The following is a 20,622-nucleotide window of genomic DNA, read 5'->3' as shown; positions in this document are numbered from 1 at the left end:
TTTATTTAAAAATAGTTTTCTATGTCGACATGATTCATTTTCTCTCCCTCCCAGAGCCAACAAGCAATTCCACTGGGTTATACAAATGTTATTGCTTGATACCTATCTCCATGTTGTTCATTTTTGCTATGGAGCGAACTTTTAAAGCCGAAACCCCAAACCACTTACCCAGCCGGTAACTTTTAGAATAAGCTCTGGAGAGCCTTATTCCAACTCATACTCACTTGGAAAGTCAAGTACCCTAGAGAACGGACACAACTACTTTTCTTGTTCAAAGGCGTGTGTGGGAGATTTCTCTAATGCTCTCAGTTCAATCTCCTATGCTGGTGTGTGCACTCCAGCATCAATGGTCAGTGATTGTCCTAGTTGGTCCTTAGCACAGTTCCTGGCACATAAAAAGCATTAAAAAAAAAAAAAGCCTGATCTTCCATCTTAGAAGCAATACTGTATTTTGGTTCCAAGGCAGAAGAGTGGTAAGGGCTAGGCAGTGGGGGGTTAAGTGACTGGACCAAGGTCACACAGCTGGGAAGTGTCTGAGGCCATATTTGAACCTAGGACCACCCCTCTCTAGGTCTGTTTCTCTATCCACCGAGCCACCTAGTTGTTCCACCTTATATCAGTAGTATAGAACATTGTCCCCCCAGTTCCACTTGTGAATGTGGCTTAGCCAATGCTCTTTTAGCTTCCCTCTGCCCACTACAGAGCAGGCCATTTGGGACTTTGCTTCTCTGTGGGCTGTACACAAGATCTTTCATGGACTTTAGTTTCCAGAGCCCCAACGGGGCTCCCCTGACATTTCAAAGCTCACAAGAGTGTAGCTTAGACCTAAAGGAAAAACCAAATGCATCAAAGCCAAGAACAGGCTCCCCTACTCACAGGGCACTTCTTGACCAAGCCCAAGGTTTCTCTCCCTGCCCAGAAACTTAGAGCCTGGCTTCTCTTGGTCACAGCCAGGGAGGAAAAAGAGGGACTGAATTACCTGGGTAGAGTCTTTAGTAAGGATTCTCAGCCAAAGAAAAGGCTCTTTTCAGTCCCATGGTAAGCAATCCTGAAACTATACCTGCACAGGGCTGCATACTTGCCTTCTCTTTGGGCTCGCTTTGGCCAATCTCTTTCTCTTGTCCCTCATTCCCCATTACAAGGAGCTGACACCCTTTTGGGCCTGGCAACTGGAAGTCATCAAAAGCAGAGAAGTGAGGTAGTTCAGTGGATTGAGAGCCAGGTCTAGAGACAGGAGGTCTTGGGTTTAAATTTGACCTCAGGCACGTCCTAGCTGTGTGACCCTGGACAAGTCACTTAGCCCCCATTGCCTAGCCCTTACCACTCTTCTCTCTTGGAACCAATACATATAGAGCCTAAGGTGGAAGACAAGGGTTTAAAAAAAAGAATAGATGTCATCTTGCAGTAGTTAGAATCATAAAAAGCAGTAGTAAAAGGCTTTTTTACTTACTTTGGCTATCCATTGCCCAAGCGCCATTTTGGTTTCATCCTTTCTAGTCCAAAGCTCATTCTACTTATCAGAGAAAAAAGAAGCAAAATAAGAGTTGGGAAGCTCTACCTTTCTTCTACCAAACATTAGCAGTTTTCCATTTAAGAGGCTTAGAATATCTACCTCTGGACCCTGGGCAAGTCATTTAACCCTGATTGTCATGCCCTTACTACTTTTGCTTTAGAACTAATACTTAGTATCAGTTCCAAGACAAGGAAAGGTTTAAAATAAAACAAAAACAATTGGCTTTCATGAACTGGCTCTAGTATAATCTTGGCTTTAGACCTTCTGACACTATTCTTAAAGGGCTATTCCATACTTTTATAGCCTTTAGCTATAAAAACTAGTGGTATAGTTGATAGAGGGCTGGGCCTGGAATCATGAAGACTCATCTGAACTTCCTGGATTAAAATCTGGCTTCAGACATTTCCAAGTTGTGTGAACTTGGTCAATTGATTGCTCAATAATCATTTAACTCTGTTTGCCTCAGTTTCCACATCTATAAAATGAGCTGGAGAAGGACGTGGCAAACCACTTCAGTATCTTTGTCAAGAACACCTCAAATGTTTCTGGTTAAGTCATTGCACCCTATTTGCCTCAATTTTCTCATATGTAAAAAGAGCTGGAGAAGGAAATGGCAAACTAGCTCTGGCCTTGGGCAAGTCACTTAACCCTGTTTCTTCAGTTTCCTCATCTGTAAAATGAGTTGGAGAAGGAAATGGCAAATGATTCTAGAATCTCTGCCAAGGAAACCCCAAATGGGGTCACAAAGTGCAGGACAAGCCTAAAATGACTCAGCAACAACAATCTGCTATCTGCCTGCCCTTGCTTCTATCTTCTATACATGTCTTTAAGAAAAACAAACAAAAAACAACAACCCCTTTACTCCCCCTTACCTTCTGTCTTTGAATCAATACTAAGTATTGGTTCCAAGGCAGAAAAGGGAGAAAGGCAATTGGGGTTGTGACTTGCCCAAAATCCCACATCTGGGAATGTGAAGTCAGATTTGAAACTTGGTCTTCTCAACTCCAAGCCAGCTTCCTTTTCTTCAAGGGCTCACTTCCCCCTCTACCAGCTTAGTCTAAGGGATTCTATCTATGTTTTCTCATAATCCTCTGAAATATGCTCTCCCCAAATCTAGACTGGGAGTCAGACTATTCTGGGCATTCCTTTCTTCTATTGCAGATGGTGCTCATTTTCCCATAAGTTCTACCCAGTTCTTCCATGTCGATGAGAATCTCATTTAACATCCTACTGCTTTCCATCCTGAATTGTTCCCACTTAGTTGTAATGTAAGTGATTAATTCAGTAGAGATGATCTCACTTAACAAAGGTGATATTAGAGCTGTGGTGGTGAACCTATAGCACACAGAGACCTCTCTGTGGCCAAGAGTGCTATCCTCGGCAGAGTTAGTTACTGGAAAGGCAGAGGGACTCTGGTGAAGCTGCTCCCTTTCCCCTCTCCACTACACCTCCCTGTACCACCGTGTTTACTCTCTCCTCTGTCTGGGGTAAAGGGTGGGGGTGGTCATTCGGTCTCTGAGGGAGCATGGCATGTGATCTCTAAAAGGTTCTAAAAGATTCACCATCACTGAACCAAAGCATTTTGTGGATTATTTCATTAGGGTGAAAATGAATGATTGCTTGAATTCAGCTTCCTATTGCCTGTCCTTTGTTTTCCTCCTCAATACCATCTAGCTGCCCTTTGGGATAACTGAGCATACATTTTCCACTGGTATATATGAAACATCCAGAAACCTAGGAGAAATTCCTTAGCATGTTGGATAGTGAAGATTAATAGGTCATGTACAAAGCTTGGATCCACACAAGAATTACACAGAATAATAAGTAGGGGACGAGTTTCAATCTGAATCTTTAGAAGCTATACCCACACCAGGGAGTTGAATGAGTGAAAGAAAAGGCATTTATTAAGCTCTTATTATGTACTAAGCATTATGCTAAGCACCAAGGATACAAATACACAATCAAGACAAGTCCCAACTCTCAAGGAGTTCAGATTCGAATAATAAGAGACAATACATCTAGGTGGCCAAGGAAGCCCGTTTTGGTTTAGGAAGCATGATGAATGGAGTCACAGAGCAGTTAGTTGACAGATCCTTTCCAGAAACAATGGTAGACCTGGACAAACCCAATAACAGTATAAGTAAGAATGAAGTCAAGGATCTGAATAGAATTTTAGAAGAGTTAGATAAACTTCTGGCCATTAAGGAATGGGAATCAATAGGAGCATACATAATTCTCAGTCTTACATTGTAACTTTAAAAAACTGACCGTGTGCTAAGCATAAAGAATTCATAAAAATGCAGAAAGCATAAATATTAAACACATTCTTTACTGACCACAATGCAATAAAAATTATAATCAATAAGAGAAATTTGAAGAAGGGATTCAGCCCCAAGTAGAGACTAAATAGTATAATCCTTTAAAAATGTGGAGGTCAACAACAAGTCATATTAACAATAAATAATTTTATCAAAGAAAACAATCATGATACAATATATGAAAACTCTTGAGTTGCAGACAAAGCAGTCCTTAGTAGAAAATTTTTATCTGCATAGTTTCAACAGAAACTATTCCCCAAACAAAGGATAGAAAATGGGGGTGAGGGGAGGGAAAGAGGGAAGGTACTCTACATGGATGGCAAGATGTCAAACCCAGATGGCTGAAAGTGATTGTAAATGGCTTGGCTCCTAATGGCTCCTAATTTACAAAGTCATAATGTACATTCTTAAATGAACAATTAAAAAAAACCTAAAGAACAAATATCCATAGTCCATCAAAACAAATCCCCACAATGGCCATAGCCACAAATACATGACTCATTCTAAATTTTAGGTTTATCATTGCAAGAAGTAAATAGCATGATTAATGTACAATCTTTTGGACTCTGGTTTATCATTGCACTAATTGGAATTCTAAAATCTTTCCAAGTCATTCCCATCTGCACATTTATTAAAGTCTTCTTACATTTCTTTGTATTTTTAAATTTCTTTTAGCAAAATAATCCCACGATATTCACATACCATAATCTGCTTAATCATTCCAGTATTGAGAATGCCATTCCCCTGCTTAAAAAATGCAACAATTTCTTGTTATCTCTAAGATAACATACAAACATCTCATGCTGGGCTGGCAGTTAACCTGCAACCTAGCTCCCACCTAGAATATCCAGAATTTTTCTTCCCCCTCCAGTCCTTGACTTTGATCTTTGTAAATTCAAGGCTGTCTTTTGTTTTACCATCACTTTCATTTCCAAATAAATCCATTTATCTTGAAATAAAGAAAAAAAAAGCAGCTTGGCAAAACTTTTGACCTCATCAACCAAATCTGTCCTTATATGGTATATTCAATGTTCCACATTGAGAGCTCCCCCCTGTCCCCTATTTGCAAGGAGGTACTTATAATTTTTTTTGCTTTTTAAAAACTCTTACCTTCTTAGAATCGATACTGAATTATCGGTTCCAAGGCCCAGAGTCTCTCCTCTGGGGCGGTTTGGTCATTAAAATTACACGGCATTCAGCTTTATTTATTTATTTTTTTGTTCTTTCCATTTGCATCATTATGCATATTATCTACCTAGTTTTCTACTTCATTCTGCATCAGTTTATATAAGTCTTCCAATGATTTTCTGAAATCTTCATACCCATTGTTTTACATAGTACAGTAATATAACATTACCAACTACCGACTTTTATTTATGCTTTTTTTCTTAACATCAGAAATCATTTCTCAATATACTCTGCCCGGAACTGAATCCTCCCTTGTAACAAAGAACAAAAATTGAACAAAACCAGCTAACAAAGCAACAATAACTGATAGTGTATGCAACATTCTATCTTCATGGTCACTACTCTTTCTTTACTAAGAAGAAACTTTTAATAATTGTTCACGGGGGTGGGAAAAACAAGGGGGAGGTGGCATCAACGAGGGAGAAATATTCTTATTTTTTAAAAAAGAATATGCATAACAACTGTAAATTAGAACAATTATTAACAACAACAACAAATCCCTGATAAATACCTAGAAAAAGAGATCATTTGGGCCAGCCCTATCTTAATAATTTGATATTTAAATGGATTTTTGGAAGTCCTGCCCCTGGGGCTTTTTCCTGATTTTGAGTGAGTTCCTTTTTTCTATGGAACAAGATTGATCACTGCAATTATTCTGAGTTTGGTGGCATTTTATTTTTGTTTTCATTTAAAGCAATACAATCATTTTGTAGATTGCTTTCTTGCTTCAATTTTTTTTTCTCTTCTGTCTCAGTTCATCCAGTTTCCCAAGTTTCTGAATTCCTCAGATTTGTCATTCCTAATAGTGCAATATTTTAGTAAAATCATCTACCACAATTTTCTCAGTCATTTCCCGAAAGATAGGTATCCTTGTTAGTTCTAGGTCTGGGCTACCAGAACCAGAAATACTGTCATGACTATCTTTGTAGTACATGTGAGGCCTTTTGTCACTGACGTCCTTAAAGGAGTTATTATTAGGATAGAAATAGGAAGGATTGACCAGTGATTTTACTGGCACAGTGGAACTCCTGGATAAGGGTATTCTATGCAGGTCAGCCCTTTTTCTGCAATTTATGGCCTTAGAGTGGCCTAAAGAATTGCGAAGTTAGCCAGGTCACCCAGAGGCAGGATTTGGGCTGAAATCTTCTTGGAGCCAAGGCCAACCATCTATCTAGTATGCCACGTAGCCTATTAGGACGATGATGATTGTCATACACAAATGTGCCATGTCCCCTCCAGGAGCCGGAGGCTCTAGGAGAAAAAGACTAGTACATAGCTACACTTGGCAAGTAGACAGGAAGCAGCCCTAGGCAAAAGGTCTCGGAGCCACCCGTGGCTTTCCAAAGGCACAAACATGTTTCTGTTACATTAGGGAAGGACTGGGATTTTCTCATATGGACAGAGTAGAGATAGCTCATTGTCTCTGCCAGGGTGACAATGAAGACAAGCAAAGGAGCCCTTACGAAAGCAGCAGCTGGTGGGGCTGCCACAGGTCAGGGGCCTGGGCTGAAGGCCTGGTATGGTACAAGAGGGACCAGAAATGGGGGAGTCCGTGGCACCTACTCCAAAGGGAAGCTTCATCTAGGAATGAAGAAATGGGGGGGGGGGGGAAGCATTTTTTAAAAAGTGCCTACTTTGTGTTGAGAATGGTACTAAGTATACTGATTAAAAAAAAAAGCAAGACAATCCCTGTTCCCAGGGAGTTTATATTGTAGTCATGTACTGGCTTGCAGTCTATGGCAAGTACAGACTACTTTCCCCCCCTTCACCAAAAATATACAAAATGAGGAAGAGAAACATGGGAAAACGTCTATAAGATAGCACAGAATGAAAAAAAGCAGAACCACAAGAATATACACAACACTAACAATAATGTTAATAAAAAGAATTAAACAAAGACAGTTGAATTCTGGTTAATTGTGAAAAAAATAAACCAACCCCCCAAATTACCATTAGTTCTAGCAAATAATAAAACAAATATATCTCCTCTCAGTAGAAGAAAAGGGGGTGAAAACTGTCTGTGTAGGATCCTAGATTTAGACCTGGAAGGGACTTAGAGGCCATTTGCAGATACTGAGGCCACAATCATGAGAGCCATGATTTAAATCTAGGATCTTCTGACTCCAAACTGAGAGCTAATTCAATGCTGTCCAGATTGTTTTCGTATAAGCGCTTAGTACTAGGAGGGGTGTGGGGAAGGGGCGTATGGTCTATCCACAAATAACTAAAACGAGAAGGGCATAGAACAGCATTCTCGGGTCTGGAATCCAAAGATCCAGGTTCGAGAACCACCGTGGCTACTCATCCAGTATGGATCATTTTCTCCTCAAGTCTCACTTTCCTCACCTGAAAATGGGGGTGGGAGTGAGATGGATACGATGACAAACAAGGTCCCTACAGTCTTAAGGAGTCATCCCCTGGCTGCCAACATTCTCTACCCTTCCAGCTCTGACATTCCATGATCTCATGAATCCCAAAGCTTGCTAGGTTTGGTTAAAGAACAAGCAGATATAAGAAAACTTTCTGAATACCAACTCAATTCATTTTCAATAGATAACATGCCCCAACAAATTTCTATGCAAACTAGAGAAAAAACCACCAAGGTTTTGGAGTTTCAGTCATTCCTACCCATCCATGGTCTTATAAGAGTTGGAAAAACAAAACAAAATCTAGGAGGCAGTTGGCAATAAATATTTTAATTTTTTTATCCTTTTTTTTGTTTTGTTTTTTTTTTTTACAGAGGCAAATACTCTTCAAGTTTGCTTTTAAAATTCAAGGCTTAACCACAAACAGGTACAACCAAGACAAATAAGCTCACATTGACACACGCCCATCTGATTGATTCTCCAACTCCCTGATGACCAGGGAAGGTGAGGGGAAGACTTTCTTAGGTAGCACCATGACAAAGCCGAGGGGAACAGAAAGGAGGAGGGGAGAGCCCTGTTTGTTCTTCCCCATTTCAGGTTTCCCTGCAGCCAGGGGGGCGTGCTGCCAAGGTCATCATTGCTCACCCACTCCAGTCCCCTGGCCGCTGACTGAAATGGTCATCGGCTCTGCTCTGTGAGAGGGACAAGCCACCTCCCCATCTCAGCTGAAGCCAGAAGTCCCATCTCGTCCTCTTTCAGCCCTGAGCCTGAAGCCCTTGCCCCCTTGCTGGAATGCCTAGGACACTGTGACCCACCAGAGGCTGGGCTCCTACTTTTCTCTCTCAAAGAGACATCTATTTCAGTTCATAGCTGTGTACTCAGGAAACCCACCAGGTTACCTGCTATAAAGCATAAGCGAATCTTGCTGATTCTATCCAGGGAAAAAAAAAAGAAAAAACAAACCCAAAATCAAACCAAACAAAAAACCAGGTATGTAGGGGTGATGGAGAAGAGGAAGATGGGAAGATTTCTGGTCCCGCTAGAGAAATGTTTTCAAACAGAATAAAGTATAAAGTACCATCTTGAATTTCTTCTACAAGAACTCAGCAACTTGACTCGCTCAATAACTTATAATACATCTAAGTAGTTATTATTGAATAAATTCAGTGTTCACATTTCTAGAGGATTAAGCCCCGGTTTAGGAAGCCCTGCTCTGGGAGAGGGGAGGAAGGGTGGGAATGGCATTCAGAGACTTTTTCCTGCCCATGTCTGGTAGGATGAGCAGCTGGGGGGTGGGGGGCCGGGAAGGGTATTGGTACCCCAAATGGGGCAGCCTGAGAAAAGAGCAGCGATGAGTGGGATGTGTGGTGGTGGTGGTTCGGGGACAGGAAGCTTTCAAAAGCAAAAGGGTGGGGAGGGGAAGGGACTGGCCTGTTATGAAACATTAAAAATATATATTATATATATATATGTACACATGTCAAGTCATTATTAGGACAAGAAGTTGGAGAAGAGGAAAGTAGGCAGGTATGTTCCATCCTGTCCTGCTTCCTCATATGGAAAGTCATTGCTATGTATGTAGTGGGAGGCAGTGGGACTACTCAAGTCCACAATTTGGATTTTCATCTCCCTATAAAACCTGCACCAAGTCTTTGACTGCATGCATGGGAAGCCCAGATTTGTCTGTTTGCAAAAACATACAAAAGAACTAGAAATAGAAAAGGTTTTGGTAACCTAAGGCCATCTGCGCAAGCCTGCCGGGGAGGGAACCTGCAGCAGATTTTTTTTTTAAATACTACAGTGAAAAGGCATTTTAATAGATTTAAAAACATCAGAAGTAATCCACTAAGATTAGGTGTAAAAAAACCCCCCCAAAAAACTAATTCCCTTCAAGGGGACTTTGTCCAGTGAAGCACGGATCAGTGTTTGAGCCACGGGTGGGCTTCCAGGGAAGCTTTGCTGCGGTCACCATAGTCATAGAGAAGTTCTTCGCCAGCTTTGATGTCCCTCGAGGCGATGAGGATGAGGTGAGGCACGCCGTCAATGTCGTGGAGTTTGGTTTGGCAGTTACCACACTTGCTGTGATTGATCAATCTCCCGAGACGATCTGTTTCTCGAGTGGCATCCACACTGGGATGGCCGTGAGGGCAAGGGGAAAGAGGAAAGAATAGAGGATTAAATTAAAATGATTTTTAAAAAGGGAGTTTTTTTCAGCCAAGTAAGAATCCTCCTCACTCTTAACACAGGCTTGGAAAACAAACGTGGGAGAAAAAAACAACAACAAAAAACGATCGCCCCAGGTAGGTCCAAGAGGGTGCCAGCAGAGTTCCTCCTCGTCGTGGCCCTGTTGAAAGGGAAGGTCAATTGGCTAAGCTGTTCTATTCAACTAGTCCAAAGTGCGTCACTCCACAGGTGAGATGAGATCCTATAGAAAAGAGAAAGGGCACCTCTACCTCATCACCGCACAAGGAGGCTTCTTTGCCTGGGATGAGGAGGCTGCTGCTGGCCGTCTGCTGCCTCGGTCTGCTCTCTCGTCGGCCTAATAGGAAATGACCTGAGGCGCTCCAAGGACTTACCAGTAGGTTTTGCTCAGGTACTGAAAATAGTACATGTAGCAGCCCGTGGAAGGGTCCTGAGCATAGAGAGCCTCGCGCTTCTTAGCATCTGTGATCTCGATGAGGTCTCCGTGATACTCGACCACAAACTCCCCTCTTGTAAACTGTTTGGTGGCGATCACTCCTCTGCCTTTGCCATCAATGATATCGATCTGGTGGGAAGTGATGAGAAAAAGGAGGCACTGTCAAGGCAAACTGAAGGCCTGTCCTTCCTCAGGAAAAAAACAGAACCAAGCCAAACCAAAGGAAGAAAACAGAGGTTGGAACTTGGATTTGGAGAGTGCAACGAGAGCTGAGAATTCTAACACGTGCTTGGTCTGCAGACAAGGCTGAGGATTCGTCACCCACTTTCACACACGTGGGCCCCAGACCGCCCCCACTCAAGTGTAAGTGGGGAGTTTACGCTTCCGGTGACTAAATCTAAAAACGGGCAGGGGACAGTTAATCCCATCTTCACACCAAGAACCCTGTTATATAGGGTTGGTGTTAGAGAAGGAGGATGACTGATCTCCCATGGCAAAAGGGTTTCCTAACACAATTTTCCTTTAGATTGACACGTCTCATCATCCTGTATGTCCATCTGATGAAAGATAACACACAGGGATGCCCATCAAATCTCATGTCTGATATCCAAACCATTGACTTCATGAGTCCAAGCGGAGGGCAGTGGGTCTTACATGGCCAATCGTTATTCTGAAAAGACTGGGGTTTGAGTAGTCTGAAGGCTCAACAGCTCAATCCTTGGAGGAAGGCAAAGTGGCGAGGACTAAAGGACTTGGTCAGACCACATCTAAAATACTATGTTTAGTTTAGGAAGGGCATATTGGAGTGTTAAGCTAGAGAGCGCCTGGGAAAGGCAAGCAGCGATGAAGAAGGGCCTCGAAGTCATGCCATCTTCGGATGACTTAGTTTATCCAAGAAGAGAGAAGTGACAAGAAAGTTGGATTCAAGAACCTGAAGGACTGTCACATGGAAGAGATGAGGTTTGTTCCTCTGGGTTCCAGAGACAGAATTAATGTATATATAGTATTCTGTAAACCTTAATGGGATGAAATTGAGGAGCAAAGGGCAGAAGTCTTTATGCAAATGATTCCCATATCTATGAATACCCAGCCCTAGGCACTCCTGAACTGTCAGACATCACTGACCAGTCTACCGGACGTTTCTAATGGGTTATTTCAAAGGCATTTTAAACTCAACTTGTCCAAAATGGAACTCATTATGTTTCCCACCAAACTTTCCTTTTTTCCCCAAACCTCTCCAGTCACCTAGGTAGAAAACCTGGAGTCATCCCTGACTTCTCCCTTTCTTGCAGCCCTCCTACCTAAGGAGCTGCCAAGTCTTGCTGACTTGCCATCTTCCACAGGTCTCCTATCTTCCCCCTTCACATGGCACCCCTCATCACCTCTTGCCTGGATTAGTATAATAATCTCTGAAATGCCTGCAGTCTCTTGGAATTCTTTCCCACTGGTAATACTGGGATTCTTAAAGCCCAGAATGGACTATGTCCTTTTCCCTGTTCAAAAAGTTTAAGTGACTTTGTCTCCAAAAACACCCATCCTCCATTCAAAGTCCTTCTTCATAGTCTGGCTGCAGGCACTGTCAGACCCAGGACACATTCCTTTCCTTCATGCACTCTGGGTATCAGCTAAGCTGGCTTCTTTGCCAATGACCTGTCAATGGAGGACTTTCCATCTCCTCTTTCCCTCATTCTGTATTATCTGTTCCCAATGGCTGGAATAAATTACCTCCCCCAACAGAAACCTTAGATTCCTTTAAGGTCTAGTTCAAGAACCATATCCTGTCTGAGGCCTTACCTCATCCTCCCAGTTCCTGGGGCTTCTTCTCTTTCAGGAAACAAAAAACTTAAATCTTTCTGCTGGACATTTAATTATCTGGGTATATGTTGTATCTCCCCAATGAAATAGCAAAATTTGGAGCCCTGGGACTTGATTTATAGGAACTAATTCCACTGAAGGAGGGGACTCCTAGATGAAGAAACTCTTCCTTATGCGGGCTGGAACCGTTTGTGCAACTGGTAGCCTCAGAGTTGCCTAGAGCCCCAGAAAGCCAAGTGACTTGCCCAAGGTCAAAATGACCAGTATTCAGCAGGGCAAGTTTTGAACTTGGGTCAATCAGCAAGCATTAATGAGGCACTTATGATAGGCATGGCTTTGTGCTACCAGGTAAGGATACAAGAAATGCAAAAACAGCCTCTGACAATTGGAAAATGATGGAGGGTCTCTCAATTGGGGAAAGGCTGAACAAACTGTGGTATCTGTTGGTGATGGAATACTATTGTGCTGTAAGGAATGATGAACTGGAGGGATTCCATGTGAACTGGAAGAACCTCAATGAACTGATACAGAGTGAAATGGGTAGAACCAGGAGAACATTGTACACAGAAAGTGAAACATTGTGGAATAATCCAATGTAATGAACTTTACTATTAGTAGCAATGGAATAAGCCAGGACAATTCTGAGGGGCTTATGAGGAAGAAAGCTATCCACATCCAGGGAAAGAACTGTGGGAGCGGAAACGCAGAAGAAAAACAAATGAATCGTCATTTGTTTATAAGGGCATTTGATTTCAGGTTTTGGTTTTAAAAGATTGCTCTATTGAAAAAATGAATAATATGGAAATAGGTATTATAACATTTGTATAACCCAGTGTATTACCTGTCAGCTCCGGGAGGGGGAAGGGAAGAGGGGAGGGAAAGAAAATGAATCATGTAAATATGGAAAAATAGGGGGCAGCTGGGTAGCTCAGTGGATTGAGAGCTAGGCCTAGAGACGGGAGGTCCTAGTTTCGAATCTGGCCTCAGACACTTCCTAGCTGTGTGACCCTGGGTAAGTCACTTCACCCCCATTGCCTAACTCTTACTACTCTTCTGCCTTGGAACCAATATTCAGTATTGACTCCAAGATGGAAGGTGAGGGATTAAAAAAAAAAGGAAAAATATTAAAAACCAAAAACCAAGCCTTTTCCCCAAGGAGCTCCCATTCTTCTGAGGCTGTCTCTCCACCCACCAAAACAGGCTCCCTCTTTCTAACAAGAGAGTAATAAGTGCTTGATGAAGGAATGAAAGGGGCCAAGAGGTCCACTAATGCATCATGGAAGGAAAAAATTTCCTAATGATATGGAATGAAGAGGATGCCTTGGAAGACAAGAGCTTTTTAAAAACAAAATTCTCAACACCAGGGCAACCAGGTGGCTGCTCAGTGGATGGAGTACCAGGAGTCAGGAGGCCCTGGGTTCAAATCTGGCCTCATGATACTTTCTGCTTCTATGAACCTAGACAAGTCACTTAACTAATTGCCTAGCCCTTGCTGCTCTTCTTTCTTAGAATGAATACTAAGTTCTAAGGTAAGGGTTTAAAAAAAAAAAGGACAAAAAAGGGGCTGGGGAAGGTTAAATGATTTATTCAAGGCAAAATCTGGGGCAGGATCTGTACTCAGATCTTTCTGGCTCTAGGCCTAGTCCTTCCCGTCCTTGTTCAATGTCTCCAGGTGGAAGAATAACAACTTGTTGGAAATATTATCGTTAGGATTTCTCAGGTCTGGGTGGCACCCGATAGTCTCTGAGGTCCCTTTCAGTTCTGAGATTCTGCCAAAGTTTGTGCAGGCTTACAGGAACTTCTCAGCCCTGGGGAAATCTGAATTTGGCAGGCCAGGCCCTTGCCCTGAGAAAGACACAGGGATGGTCTCAGTTTGCTCCCTTAATATTGTTCGCTTGTTTATTGACAGCTTCACATTAATCTCAGATACAGTGGATTTCTATCCAGCTGGCCCAAGGGTTGGGTCATGGTCTCTGTCACCCATAGACACAGACATGAAGCTGACATTCTAACAGGGGAGACAATCTGTAAACCACTATGTGGGAGAAAGAGCACTGGGTACAAGGAGTGAGAAGGTCAGCATCACTGGCCCAAAGGCAGAGCAGACTGGGATAGCAGGAAGGGGCCAGATTGGGAAAGGCTGGCAAAGCCCAGCAAAGGATTTTACAGGTGATCTTGGCAGTACCAAGAAGCCCATGGAGCTTAAACATTGGGGAGGATGGCAGAACTAGACCCCTCCTCTTTCTTGAGCCAATATCCTAAGCGACAATTAGAGAATTCTCAAGGTGGGGCCTCCACAGTAAGGCTCCTGAAGATCTTCTACTTGGACGTTTTCCCACTGACACCTTCAGATACTAAATCTTGTTTCTAGTCAGGGAGTTCTCTTTAGGAAAATCTTTTGGTAGTTGATGCCTAGAAAAAAATAACTTGGGGTCTGATGGTCTGGGTCTATCACTGATCAAAGGAAAGGTACCCAGGCCAAGGTATAAAGTGTCTGGATAACATGCCTCCTAGTGAGACCTGGCAGTCCACCCTGGGTGTTTGCCAGCTCCTGCTGACTAATCTTCATCTTACCTTCATGCCTTCTTCCTTCCCGCTTTCAATCAATTCATCCAGTTTTCTCTTTTCTTCTGACTAGACAGAGACAGAAAGAAAACCACATTAGTACTCCCTGGCCATTCCCTTGTGTAGAATGAATGGAAGCCAGTTTCTTCTTCAGGGAGGTGGGAGGAGAAAGTGAACAAGTATTTATTTAGCATCTACTGGGTGCCAGGCACCACGATAAGCACATTATGAATATTATCACATTTGAACCTCATAACAACCATGGCAGGCAAGTGCTGTTACTAATCTCCTTGTACAGTTGAGGAAACTGAGGCAGAGGTCAAATGATTGTTTTAAAGTTGTATAGTCAGTGTCAGAGGTGGGAGGATTTGAACTTGGGCATTCCCGAATCTAGGCCAGGGCTCACTACCTACCATGCCAGGGAGAGAGAGAGGGAGGGAGGGAGGGAGAGGGAGAGGGGGGAGAGAGAGAGAGAGATTCCCTATCACTCATGTGACCAAAATGGAGAAACAGTCTCAGGGGCCTCCAACTCCAGCTTCCTTCAGAGCAAGCTTCTTAGAGCACAACCTCTCAGAGCAAAACCTCTCCAACCAACCTACTCCTCAGACCCCACTATCTTTAAGAAAACCATCTAAGTTCCCTCCCTTCAGTTCTCACATCTACCAATCACTGTCCATGTCTTCCCTGTGCCAATGGTGGCTCTAGCTTAACCCAGGACCTCCCAGAGGTCTGTGGCTTTGCACATGTCTGTTGAAGGTCATATTCTCAAATAATTAAATTTTGATCTATGCTGCAGCCCTTCCTAAATCCTGTTAGGACTGAGTAGGGTGGAGATTGTAAGTTCCAAGACCTGGTTCTGTCATTCCAAGTATCTCTATTGTATCAATTCTAAAATCAATCATGACTCAAAGAACTTCCTGTTCTATGCTTAAGCATAGGTCAAAGCCCTTTCCATTGTTTAGCAAAAGGTTTCTGTCCTAAAGTAGTCTTAGGTAGGGAGGAGAAGGACCCTCCCTACCTAATGTTGGAAATGATGAAATTTCCAACATTCATAAGTCTAAGAAATTTTAAGGTTTACAAAGCTCGGGCCTACAGGAATGACATGTTCCGGGTCCCCTGGGCATTGAAGGAGCAGTGATCTGAGCCCAGTCCAAGTCTACCCTCTTTTCTTAGCACCTCCTGGACCAAAAAACTCTTCCCACTATGCCTCTGATGGAGACACCAGGGATGGTTGGGGGATGGCCAGGGCTAGTCACCTTAATTCCCACTTCAAGAGGATAGGGATGACCCAGGCAAGCCTGCCCCTCTTCAAAGACTTCTGTAAGTTGTCAGAACCTTCTGTGAGGGTATTTACTGATGTTTTTAGACTGCATTTACTCTCTGGGATGATGTGTTTAATATATGTCAATCCACACCAAGCATATCTTCAGCGGACTTCCTATGGGCTGGGCACTGTGTGTACCCCTGCAAAATTTTGTAAAATTATCCTTCAAAAAGGTGATCTGATGGAAAAAACAACAGAGTTCCAATTCTGCTTTTGATCCTTTTAACTGTTTGACTCTGGTCAAGTCTGGCCAGACTTTTCCTCTGTAAAATCGGAATGCTCTTATTCTATGTGGCATCCTTCTTTGTAAAACCACTCCTCTGAAGCCCTAAACGGAGGGGTGGGGAAAAGACTTTTAGGCTCCCAGGTTGCATTAGGGTCCTCTTCCCACTTCCCTCATCACTGACAAATTTCCATCCTCCTCTGTAGCTAGAAGTACCCCATCCTGTCCAGGCTGCTCTCCGGCTGACTGGCCTTTCCATGTCAGCCCTCCAATTCTAAGATCTCCTTCTTCAATGGTGAAGAACATATGTGCCCACTTTGCCACAGAGAAAAGCCTGTCTGCCAACCTGGAGCTTTCTGGATTTGAAGGAAAGGTCACTCTAGGAAAGGAGCAAAGGTTGGGTTCCAGGCCTAGGGAAGAGCCCTGTTTGCCTAGAGCACAGGTATCCTAAGTGGTTTCCTATTATGTGATAAATATAGTCCAAGTTTCTTTGTCTGGCATTCAAAGATTTCTACAATCTGGCTCCATCTCACCTGACTCCCTCCTTGAGCATTATGCTCTAGTTTAGGGCTCATCACTCTCATGGAGCCCTTCCTGGGGTGATTTTAAATGCATAAAACAAAACCCATGGGATTATAATAGCAACTAAGTATATTGAAATACTATAATCAAATGGGATGGTGCAATGGATTGAACACCAGACCTGGAGTCAGGAAGACATCTTCCTGAGTGCATATCTGGTTGCAAACACCTACTAGCTGTGTGACCCTGGGCAAGTCTCTTCACCCTGTCTGCTGACATTAAAATGCCCTGCCCTCAGACAGACGGTGCTGGCTTTGTTCTGGTCTCTGGCCCCAGGACCTTGGGAAATCTGGGGCATTTGAGAACACTCCTCTAGGAAACCTCAGAGATGGAAGCTGGTAGGGAGGCAGGTTTGCATTAGGGCTAAATGAGGGCCTCTGGAAGGCCCTTGAAGCTATGTGCCCAGACCAGGCAGGCCCTGGGATGCTTCAGGCCACTGGCACCCCAGAAGGAGGTCTGTCCACCCACACCTACCTGTAGCTCAGCTTTACTTCTGCGGGAGCTCCGTCTCACAGGGTAATAGTCAGTGACTTTGCGATTCTGTTGAGTTTTTCCCTGAGCTCTGTGGGGAATAAGATGTTGGAGTTAGTACAGAAGTTGCAACCTGGCAGTCCCAATGGGCAGAAGTCATTTTAATGATAGAAAACAGACCCAAGTGCCTTTTGAAAACAAAATCACCTCCTTATTAGAGTGTCTGAAGGGCAAAGCTCAAGTTGAATGCTGAATTTGTGAGCAAGGGAGATGGGGCTTGAATCCCATCTCCCATAATTATTAGCTATGGGTATGCTAACATCTGTGAGCCTCAGTCTCCTTATCTATAAGATGGAGATGGTACCCAGCTCACCGCTATAGTTACTGGACTTTAATAAAAGTTGGTGCATCTTAATATTTATGTAAATATGAGTTAATTGTGTCATTCCTTTTTATTTTACTTTAGAGACTGGTCTTACTCAAGGCTGGAAGGGCAGCAGCCACTCCCAGGCCCAGACTCACTACTGAGCAGCACAGAGGTTTTGCCCCAGGCCAGCTCACTTCTCCCTCCTTTGATAGCCTGATGGCCTCCCACTCCCAGGGAGCTCAGTGTATTAGTACAGATGCCCCATTGGGTTCAGAGCTCCCAAGGCTGATTACAAGGCGTGGGCCACCATATTTGGCTAACAGTATCCTGCCTTTAAAATGAAGTTTTCTTGATGTTTTGTTTTTACATCAAAAACATTTCCAGATATTTCCATTTTGTGAGAGGTCTCTTATAACAAAATAAAAGTTCAGTAAAACCAATAATATAATGACTTCATCTGAAAATAAAGGCAATATTTACATCTGTAACACTCCCTCACCTATTTTAAAAAATGAAGGCATATCTACTTTCTTTTCCTTTTAGTCCCCATCCTAATGAAAAAACAAAAACAAAAAAAATGCACATTCCTTGCAACAAATAGGTACTGCTGCTGCCACCCCAAAGGAACTGTCGTTAAAAAAAGATCTGTGTATCCCCAGTGGTTGGCATAATATACAGTAAGGGTTTAGTAAATGCTTTTGCATTCACTGAGCTCATTCAAGAATCTAATATTCTAAACAAACTGGACTCCATGGGAACCCCCACTCTCCCATTTTGCTCTGGCCCATGTTCCTCCCCTTCCAGGCTTCCTGCATGTGCTGCTGCTGTGTCTCAGCTCTCAGACCTCTCCTCCAAGCTGGCTCAGGGATTCCCTGGCTCCCTTCAGGCCTCAGCTCCAAAGCCATTACCCAGGAGAGGCCTTTCCCAGGTCCCCCAATGGCTGGAGCCACCTCTTCTAAGGTTTCCTTGTGTCACCTTTACTCAGATCTTCCATAATCCTAGAGAGGTGCCCATTGCTTCCTGTTAGAATAGCTCCTCCAGTACAGGAAACGTCTTACTTTTGAACCTGTAACCCTAGTACTGAGGCACGTGGCAGGGCGCCTCATGAACGCTGACTGACTGCATGTGCCACCCCAGCACGTATAGCATGGTGTGCCCCCACATCTCTGCTCCCTCCAGTACCCATTCTTAGGTCACAGTTCTCCCGTGCACACCCTCTGCTGTACTCTAGAGCAAACTGGAATAGTTCAAGCCCTTCTGCCTGTGCCCACCTTTGGAGAAACGGTACTAGTTCTCATTCTCTACTGGATTGCCTTCTTAACACTCGTCTCCCCTCTGATGGTGACACTGGCTTACTTGGTGGTCCTGGAACGAGACATTGCATCTCCAGACTGGACACGGCATGGCTCTTCCTCATGCCCAGAATACTCTCCCACCTCATCTCTACTCCTGGCTTCCTTCAGATCTCAGCCATTCTCACCTTCTACAAGAAGCTTGCAGGCCTCCCTAATCCCGTCATCCCAGGTATCTGAACCCTCCCTCATCTCCACTTTATCCTTTCTCTATCTTGTTTGTACATAGATCTGCATATTATCTCCCCAGAAGATGGCAAAGGCGTTGAGGGCAGGGAGTCTTTTGTCTTTCTTTGGTACCCCCAGCACTTAGCATGGGGCCTGGCACACAGCAGGAGCTTCATAAATGCTTATCTCACAGCAGAATAAGGTATTGATTATCTCACAACAGTATAAGGTAGGGACCATTTGATGAGGAAATGCAGGTCAAGAGAAGTACAATGATTTACCCAGGTAGGAAGTGGCAGCGGTGGGGCTGCTCAGGAGCTCCTGACTTTATGTTGTGCATGAAACAGACTTCCTCCAGGAAGTTTCCCCAGTTCCCCACCTACACTACAATCTTCCCCTCTTCCCATGCCCCAGACTGACTGTTCTGCTAAGGCCTTTCCTGCACCTTGCCACATTTGCAATTATCTGGGAACGGGGTGTCTCATTCTTCTATAAGACTGGGATCTCCCAAGGACATAATCCTGAAGGAATCTTTTGTATAGGGAGTATCTGGGATGGGATCCTACACACAGCAGGCAATTAAGAAACAATTTCTGAAGCTCTAGCTCTCATTCTGGCCATCAGGTTCCTCTATGTGAAAGGGGTCTACATCCCCGGGCTTTCAGGAGAGGTTCCAGCACAGCCATCCAATGTGAAAGAAATTGAAGAGTTTTCCAAGCAGACACATGAGAAACAAAATAAAAAGTTTGTTTATAAAGAAAAGCTTCCTCCTTGCTCAACTCCTGGGTATTTTTAGGCTAGACTGGTCTAACCAATTCCTGGGGAGACTCTAGTCCAGCTATGACAATCCATAAACCTCAAAGATGTGAGAAACCATTTGTTGGTGGCAGCAGGCAAAGGATCTCAGTTCTTCATCTCCCCGGCCTCTAAAAGACCAACTGCAGGCTACCTAAAGTACCAGGGATCACAGCTGGACAATTATCTGCTGCAACAGAGGTGCAGTCAAGGGAGCAGTGGCCTGGAGTCCAAGGGCTTGGGTCCCAACCCCATGTGCTCTACTACTCCCTGTGTGACCTTGGCCAAGGCCCCAGTTTTCTTCCTCCACAAAAAGAGCAAGGTGGCCTGAGCTGTGGGATCGGGGGTGGGGGGTTGTAGGGTTGTGACTCCATTTGCACACCAGGTAAGGCTATCCTGAGTTAAAACTACCCTGATCATATCAGAGGCCTGTGAACATTTTGGATGATTAAAAAGGGTCATTGTCTTGGAAAAGGCTAAGAAGAGTCAGAGCAGGTCTTTCCAGGTTCTGGTTGCTCCCTCTACCTATGAACTACATTGAAGCATGGACCCTAAGGAGGCCCACTTTTAGCCCGTGATCCTCTGGAAGGGCGGTTTGCTCAGAGCCCCATACGCCTTTGGACGTAGGCCTTGGACGAAGGCCACAACAGCTCCCCTTATTTCCCAAGAGAGGGTGGCATTCTTACTTTCTCCTCGAGGCCTGCTTGGTTTTGGGGGGTTTCTTCGGGGCGTGCTTCGCGCTGGCAGCATCAGCAGCATTGGCGGGCAGCGCCATGGCTTTGGGGTTTCCTGCAGCTATGGTTTTATGGTTTGGAAGGGGCTCCAGAGAATCCCTCCTCAGTTCTTTGCCTTTCTGCTCTTCTGATTTCATAGTGCTCGCCGGTGCATTGCCGCTAATTCTTTTCTCTGTAGACAAAGGGTGGACAAAGTTGTAAAC

General features: G+C 43.9%; 1 protein-coding gene across 4 annotated transcripts in view; it reads right to left on the bottom strand.

The window, feature by feature from the left end:
* Positions 1-3,390: 3,390 nt before the first annotated feature.
* KMT5A (lysine methyltransferase 5A) overlaps positions 3,391-20,622 on the bottom strand; it is a 28,568-nt gene continuing 11,336 nt past the window's right edge. For all 4 annotated transcript variants that reach the window (XM_007489921.3, XM_007489922.3, XM_016432437.2 and 1 more), the window contains 5 exons: positions 20,372-20,591; positions 17,007-17,094; positions 14,413-14,472; positions 9,962-10,152; positions 3,391-9,515 (listed from right to left, as the gene is read on the bottom strand). In XM_007489921.3, coding sequence (XP_007489983.2) covers positions 9,305-9,515; positions 9,962-10,152; positions 14,413-14,472; positions 17,007-17,094; positions 20,372-20,591 — 770 coding nt within the window. In that variant the 3' untranslated portion in view covers positions 3,391-9,304. The remainder of the gene's footprint in view (positions 9,516-9,961; positions 10,153-14,412; positions 14,473-17,006; positions 17,095-20,371; positions 20,592-20,622) is intronic.

The sequence above is a fragment of the Monodelphis domestica genome, chromosome 3 (assembly GCF_027887165.1).
Source record: "Monodelphis domestica isolate mMonDom1 chromosome 3, mMonDom1.pri, whole genome shotgun sequence".
Lineage (NCBI taxonomy): Eukaryota > Metazoa > Chordata > Mammalia > Didelphimorphia > Didelphidae > Monodelphis > Monodelphis domestica.
Note: the sequence above shows the minus strand (reverse complement) of the source record. Positions and strands in the feature narration are given on the sequence as shown.